Source organism: Danio aesculapii, chromosome 25 (assembly GCF_903798145.1).
Source record: "Danio aesculapii chromosome 25, fDanAes4.1, whole genome shotgun sequence".
In the NCBI taxonomy this organism is placed as follows: domain Eukaryota; kingdom Metazoa; phylum Chordata; class Actinopteri; order Cypriniformes; family Danionidae; genus Danio; species Danio aesculapii.
In genome coordinates this window covers 40,001-47,500 of record NC_079459.1, presented here as the reverse complement: position 1 = coordinate 47,500, position 7,500 = coordinate 40,001, and the positions used below count along the sequence as shown (strand labels likewise).

At 50.8% G+C, this 7,500-nt stretch overlaps 2 protein-coding genes across 3 annotated transcripts in view; both read left to right on the top strand.

The window, feature by feature from the left end:
• slc10a3 (solute carrier family 10 member 3) overlaps positions 1-2,446 on the top strand; it is a 2,455-nt gene extending 9 nt beyond the window's left edge. Inside the window, exon 1 of the mRNA XM_056452134.1 lies at positions 1-2,446. This exon is cut by the window's left edge and continues 9 nt beyond it. Within this exon, the coding sequence (XP_056308109.1) occupies positions 229-1,575 (1,347 nt within the window). The 5' untranslated portion in view covers positions 1-228 and the 3' untranslated portion in view covers positions 1,576-2,446.
• Positions 2,447-4,542: 2,096 nt separating this feature from the next.
• Positions 4,543-7,500, top strand: part of LOC130219155 (Fanconi anemia group A protein) — an 18,014-nt gene continuing 15,056 nt past the window's right edge. The window contains exons 1-6 of one of the 2 annotated variants that reach the window (XR_008836036.1): positions 4,543-5,589; positions 5,711-5,823; positions 6,463-6,526; positions 7,059-7,189; positions 7,286-7,381; positions 7,470-7,500. The exon at positions 7,470-7,500 is cut by the window's right edge and continues 37 nt beyond it. Coding sequence is in view for 1 of the 2 variants with exons in the window: in XM_056451456.1 (XP_056307431.1) it covers positions 5,529-5,589; positions 5,711-5,823; positions 6,463-6,526; positions 7,059-7,189; positions 7,286-7,381; positions 7,470-7,500 (496 nt within the window). In the remaining variant the exon portion in view is untranslated. The remainder of the gene's footprint in view (positions 5,590-5,710; positions 5,824-6,462; positions 6,527-7,058; positions 7,190-7,285; positions 7,382-7,469) is intronic. The other variant, XM_056451456.1, reaches the window with a different exon arrangement.

The window sequence follows — 7,500 nt, the reverse complement described above, 5'->3', positions numbered from 1 at the left end:
CGCCCGCAGTTCAGCTCGAGCCGCTCAGACCGGATTCACGAGCAAACATGACGAGCAGAGCTGAGCATTAACATCAGTCTGACATACAGCTGCGTTTCTGAGCAGCACCGAGGAGTCCAGAACCATGAGATGATAGAGATCTGGATCTGAAGTGAGTCTAGAGTGTGAATGAGCAGATCCGGATTGATCTGATGAGTGCAGGAGCAGATCGGAGTGGCTGCTGGAGTCATGAAGACAGCGCTGGTGTTCCTCTGTCTGCTGTTCCTCACCTGTGCTGGAGACCCGGATCAGACTGAGCCCAGAACACTGCAGTACCTGCGCATTGGCGACGGCTCCGCTCGAGAGTTCCAGTTCCCGCAAAACACACGCGGTGTCATCGTGATCTCCAGCCAGTACCGCAGCTCCGGGGGCCGCAAGGGCCGAGACAGCCTGAAGCAGACTCTGCGGGTCCGGTCTCTGGATCCAGACGTCATCTCCATCCTGAACGTGAGCGACAGCGGGCCGCAGAGCAGCTACACCATCAGCATCCGCTCGGGGCTCCCAGGGACGGCGCCGCTGCTTCTCCAGCTTCTGGAGCTGAGCCAGGACGCGGAGCCGCTGCTGATCGAGGAGCGCAGCGATTACTCCATCAGGGTGGAGGCCGCAGCAGAACACATGGAGGCCGGCGGGCTGCAGCACTTCTCTGAGAACCCGGTGCTGTTCGCACTGCTGCCGCTGATCTTCGTCAACAAGTGTGCGTTCGGCTGTAAGGTGGAGGTGGAGGTGCTGCTGGCGCTGCTGCGGAGGCCGGTACCGCTGCTCCTGGGTGTCGCTGCGCAGTTCCTGCTGATGCCGCTCTATGCCTTCGCCCTGTCCCAGCTGGTGGCGCTGCCCACGGCTCTGGCGCTCGGCCTAGTCATCACCTGCTCTGCCCCGGGCGGCGGCGGTGGGTACCTTTACAGCCTGCTGCTGGGCGGAGACGTGACCCTCGCCATCTGCATGACCCTGGTGTCCACAGTGGTGGCGACCGCTGCCATGCCGCTGTCCTCCGCCCTGTACGGCCGGCTGCTGGGCGTCCACGCCGCGCTCCACGTGCCCTTCGTCAAGATCCTGGGCACGCTGCTGTTCATCGCCATCCCGATCTCGCTGGGGCTGCTGGTGAAGCTGCGGGTGCCCGCGGTGGCCAGCGTCCTGCTTGCCCTCATCCGCCCCTTCAGCTTCGTGCTGATCATCGGCGGCATCTTCATGGCCTACCAGATGGGCTCCTCCATCCTGGCTCACGTGCGTGCCCCGATGGTGGCAGTGGGCGTGACGGTGCCGGTGTTCGGGCTGCTGGCGGGGCTGGCGCTGGCGCGGCTGGCAGGGCTGGCGTCTCCGCAGAGGAGGACGGTAGGCATCGAGGTGGGCGTGCAGAACAGTCTCCTGGCGCTGGCCGTCATGCAGCTCTCCTTCCAGCGGACGGAGGCCGACTACGCCTCGCAGGCGCCCTTCATCGTGGCGCTCAGCAGCACCTCCGAGATGCTCCTGCTGGTGCTGGCACACATCGCCCACCGCCGCCTGTGCCCGCCTGCTCCCGCCACCCGCACCCTCAGCTGAGCGCCCGCCGAACACACTGACAAACACACTGCCATCGCCCAGACCACCACCGAACGCCTTCGGACACGGACACTTACACACACACACACACTCGCAGAGATATATGCCTCAATCAACAGAGCCATGTGGTGCATTATGGGACGCTCTGAGGAGGAGATGTGGAGGACACTAGTGCTACACACAGGAGACACTTGAGGAGGACACACACACACACACACACACACCTCAGCAGTGTGGAGACGAGTGGAGGACAGCAGTGATGAGCTGTGGGGTGATGTACCGCATGTCTGCCGTGTGTTCTCCTCTGTTGAGTGTCGTGTGTGTGCGCAGTGTCTTCTCCAGACATTAGTAGCTTGATGATGTTGTACACACTCCTGTGATTAACTGCCAGTGCTCTTCTGCTCCTGTACGGCCTTATTTCTTACACAGAACGCTCTGTCAGACTACTGAGAATGTGTGTGGACGCCACTGAGCTCCAGAACCAACCGAGATGAAGATCAGCACATCATCACCAGACACGGGCAGCAGCTGTCCTGAGCGCAGATACTGGTGCAGTGTTGATCCTCTTTTGTAATTCAGAGTTTAACGAGCCGATTACATGTGTGTGTGTGTGTTTGTGTGTGTGTGTGTGTGTGTGTGTGTGTGTGTGTTACAGCCACAGTGTTGATCAGAGCAGATATTTTTCTAAGTGATTGTTCTTTTGTAATGGGTGTGTTTGTATCTTGTTTACAGATGTGTGTGTGTGTGTGTGTGTGTGTGTGTGTGTGTGTGTGTGTGTGTGTGTGTGTGTGTGTGTGTGTGTGTGTGTGCGCGCAGCTCATTGTTCAATGATGATGACGATGTGTGATTAAATGCTTTTGACTTGACTAAAGCAGTGTGTGTGTCTGTGTGTGTGTGTGTGTGTGTGTGTGTGTGTGTGTGTGTGTGCGTGCGTGCGTGCGTGCGTGCGTGTGTGTGTGGTGAACAGAACTACAGTCACGTGTGTTCCACTGCGCTGAACTCGAGGTCCGTCACCTCTGTGCTCAGTTCTCCAGGCTGGACTATTGACTGTGGAAATCTTTATCTGCAGTGTTTATAGGCAGAAGTACACCACAGCCTCTCCTGAAAATCAGTTCAGCTCATGTGTGTTTCTGAAGCGGGGTCAGTCCAGTGTTCAGAGCTGAAGTTCAGTTCAGTGTGGTTTAATCTTCACTGCTGAAAGTCCAAACACTGAAGAGCAAATCCATCCATGAGCAGCTCCACAAGACCCAAACCAAGCAGGACAGTGGAGACAGTGCAGACATATAGCAGGGGATGTCAAAGCTCTGCGCAGTTTAGTTCCAGTCCAGCTCCAACACTCACCTGCAGGTTTCAAACAAGCCTGAAGGACTCCATCAGTGTGTTTAATCAGGGCTGGAACTGACCTGTGCAGAGCTGCGGCCCTCCAGGATCTCAGTTTGACACCCCTGCTATATAGTATACTTACTATAGATCACAGGTCTCAAACTGGATTCCTGGAGAGCCGCAGCTCTACACAGTTCTGCTCCAGCCCTAATCAAACACACCTGATCAACTAATCAAGGTGTTCAACACTGCTATTGAGCAGGTGTGAGCTGGCTGGAGCTGAACTGTGCAGAGATGTGGCTCTCCAGGGATTGAGTTTGAGACCATTGGTGGAGACCATTTCATTGAAGAGGCAATTCAAGCATATCTCCATGTTAAAACAGCTCTCATAACATTATTGATCAACATGTGGATCTTGAGGAAGCTATAGAAACTAAAAAAGGTAAACAGGAAATACGTTAGGACCGTTGTTTTTGTTTACATCCCTCAAAACACAAGATGTAATGTAGGTAAATGGCTGCCGGTCTCCATTTTGTGTTGGACAGAAGAAAGAAACTCAACAGGTTTGTGCCTGGTGGAGGATGATGTGTGTACCGCCCCTTTAAGAGCTCTGTGGTGTCTAATTTGCATATCTGTTTTTAAAGATGACTCAGATCTTCTTCTCTGTGTCGTCAGTCATAACCACAGCACCACAGCCAGCGCTTGATCTGGTTTTTCAGGATCTGAAGCATGCCGATGCTGGCGAGTATCCAGCTGAGTCTGATATCTGCATCTGCTTTACTCACAGATTAATCATTTGCATGGACTGGACCACTTAAAGGGACAGTACACCCCAAAAATAAAGCATATTCTACATTGACTGACCCTCGAGGCGGACTTCACAGCACACAGATTCTGCTGAGTACTGAATTACAGTATTAACATCCTCCTCTCTGACTATAACTCACTGTCATCCATTATTCTGAACTCCTGATGTTTGGATGTCTTTGGAGCACAAATGAGTATAAACATACTGAAGAACGCTGGAGGAGTCGCAGTGTTTTGATCCTGCTATGGATAGATGTCTGTTTTCTCCAACATTTTTCAAAATATCTACTTTTGTGTTCTATAGAGGAAAGAGTCTGTGAGTAAACGACGAGGAAGTGTTCATTCTGTGGTGAGCTGCGCCTTTAATGTGTCTTTATAGAGTGTAGAGGTCAGCAAACGCTCTTCAGATCATGTGTGTGTGTGTGTGTGTGTGTGTGTGTGTGTGTGTGTGTGTGTGTGTGTGTGTGTGTGTGTGTGTGTGTGTGTGTGTGTGTGTGTGTGTGTGTGTGTGTGTTGATCTTTGCTCTAGTGTTCTTCTCTCCTGCTGTTGTTTTCCTCTGTGTTATTGATTAGTGTCCAGAGTTTCTCCACCAGCTCACTGTGGCTGATCCTGATGGAGTAATCACGGATCATCTCCACACACACCTCAGCTTCTATATCCACATCATCAATATTACAGTGTCATCATGCTGCTCTGACTGCTCACTGTAATACATATATGAGTTATTTATTTGAGTGATTTACAGGAACTCAAGCTTCACACACACACACACACACACACACACACACGCACACACACACACACACACACACAACACTCACAGCTGTGTGTTTAGGGGAATTACACTGTTATGACTAGAGGAAACCACAGTGTGAACAAAACAGGCCATCGAATATAAGGCTTTCACTAAAGACACATTAAGGACACATTTACAGCACATTACTGTTTAATCTAGTGGCTTTAAACTTAAAGGGACAGTACACTGAACACTGTAAATATCCTCATCGTTTACGAACACTCGAGTGGAACTTTATTTGAACACAAAACAAGCTTCATTCATTTTCTTTTCAGCTTAGTCTCTTTATTAATCAGGGGTCGCCACAGCAGAATGAACCACTAACTATTCCAAATATGTTTTACATAGCGGATGTCCTTCCAGCTGTAACACCCATACACACTCATACACTACGGCCAATTTAGTTTCCTATATCAGTTCCCCTATAGCGCATGTGTTTGGACTGTGGGGGAAACCGGAGCACCTGGAGGAAACCCACACCAACACGGGGAGAACATGCAAACTCCACACAGAAACACACACTGACACAGCCGGGACTCAAACCAGCGACCTTCTTGCTGTGAGGGAAGCGCGACACCACTGAGCCACCGTGCCACCTAAAGAAATATTCGTCGTGACAAAACAGATATGAAGATGAATATCATTATCAATATGCTTCGCTTTCATGTAAACAGCTCATATATTGATGTTCAACAGACATTACAGCAACTCTATACTGTCAGTTCAGTGACGCTGGACGCTGGGGCTTCCCTGCAGCTGACGCTCTTTCTGTGGCGCCTGTGATTGGCTGACGACAGAGGCGCCTATAACTATTGGCTGCGGGCCATTCAGTTCAAACCAATGAAAACACTCGCTCTGAACCCCGTGGCTGATGATTGGATGTTGCCCGTTTCTCACAGCCAGTAAAGACTGAGCCTCAGCGCGCGGGTTTGCGACAGTTGAGGAGAAAGTGTGTGTGTGTGTGTTGGTGGAGTATGTATATCTATAATTCTGCATGTTTATTATAATTCTGCACATATCGCAGTAATGTTGAGCTCCACAGCAGACGCGGAACAGCCCACACACACCTCTGTCACGGCCCTGCTCGGTAAGACACACACTTCTGTCGTCAGAATAACCGTAGAGTCTTATTGATCTGTGTTTTCGGTGACTGTGTGTGCGTGTGTGCGTGTGTGTGTGTGTATGTGTATGTATGTGTGTGTGTTCAGCGCGCAGATCACTAAAGAGACCCAGAGATGATGATGAAGAGCAGCTGCAGGAGTCCTGTGTGAATCTGCTGATGAGGAATCAGAACACATCACTACTGCTGCAGGAGATGACGGTGAGGGAGGCTGACCTCAGATCAGTACAGCACCGAACAGAAGACTAGTACAATAATATAGCAATGAGTCTGACCTCAGATCAGCACAACAGTAGATTAGTACAGTACACTAATAAAATAGTGAGTCTGACCTGAGATCAGCACAACAACAGTCGATTAATAAAGTACAGTATAAAGTAATATATAAAATATATAAATAAAGTAATATATCAGAGAGTCTGATCTGAGATCAGTACAATACTTCACAGAAGATTAGTATGTTACAGTACAGTACTATAGCAGTGGCTCTGACCAGAGATCAGCACAACAGTACATTAGTACAGTATACTAATATAATAGTGAGTCTGACTGGAGATCAGTACAACATTAACAATAGATTGGTACAGTACACTAATATAACAGTTACTCTGACCAGAGATCAGTACAATAGTAGATTAGTACAATCACAGTACAGTAAGTCTGACCTGAGATCAGCACAGTCACATCAGATTATTACAGTAAGTGTGCAGTGATTTCACAGTAAGTCTGACCTGAGATCAGCACAGTCACATCAGATTATTACAGTAAGTGTACAGTAATTTCACAGTGAGTCTGACCTGAGATCAGTTTATTTACTCAGCCATGATGTGTGATTGACAGGCTCAGCAGAGGATCAGCAGTGCAGGTCTGGAGCTCCACACACACATGCAGACGGCGGCGCTGGGTGAGCGACACACACACACACACACACACACACACACACATGCAGACGGCGGCGCTGGGTGAGCGACACACACACACACACACACTCACACACACACATGCAGACGGCGGCGCTGGGTGAGCGACACACACACACACACACACTCACACACACACATGCAGACGGCGGCGCTGGGTGAGCGACACACACACACACACACACACACACACACACACATGCAGACGGCGGCGCTGGGTGAGCGACACACACACACACACACACTCACACACACACATGCAGACGGCGGCGCTGGGTGAGCGACACACACACACACATGCAGACGGCGGCGCTGGGTGAGCGACACACACACACACACACACTCACACACACACATGCAGACGGCGGCGCTGGGTGAGCGACACACACACACACATGCAGACGGCGGCGCTGGGTGAGCGACACACACACTCACACACACACATGCACACACACACTGCAGACATCACACTGTTCTTTTGGGCTCTGTTCACTGTGTGTGTGTGTGTGTGTGTAGAGGACGAGCTGCGCAGACTCTCTCAGCTGACGGATGTCCCTCTCTCTCTGCTGTGTGTGAGGGTTGTGACTGAAGCTCTGCAGGATCGAATCTCACACACTGATCACGTGCTGCTGAGCGCTGAACAGAGGGTACGTCACCGTCACTGTAGTCTGATCACACCCTGCCTGATGCCTGAACTCATGAGTGTGTGTGTGTGTGTGTGTGTGTGTGTGTGTGTTGCTCAGGCTGAGGTGTGTGTGTTGCTGAAGTCTGCTCAAGCGCTGATGTCTGCAGGATTATTCAGTGCTGAACTCCTGTGGCAGGAGTACTGGAGGACTCAGGTGAGTGTGTGTGTGTGTGTGTAAGAGAGAGAGAGTGTGTTGTGTGTGTGTTTGTGTCAGAAAGCTCACTGTGTGTTGTGTTTTACAGCCGATCCTGGAGGTTGTGTATCATCTACACA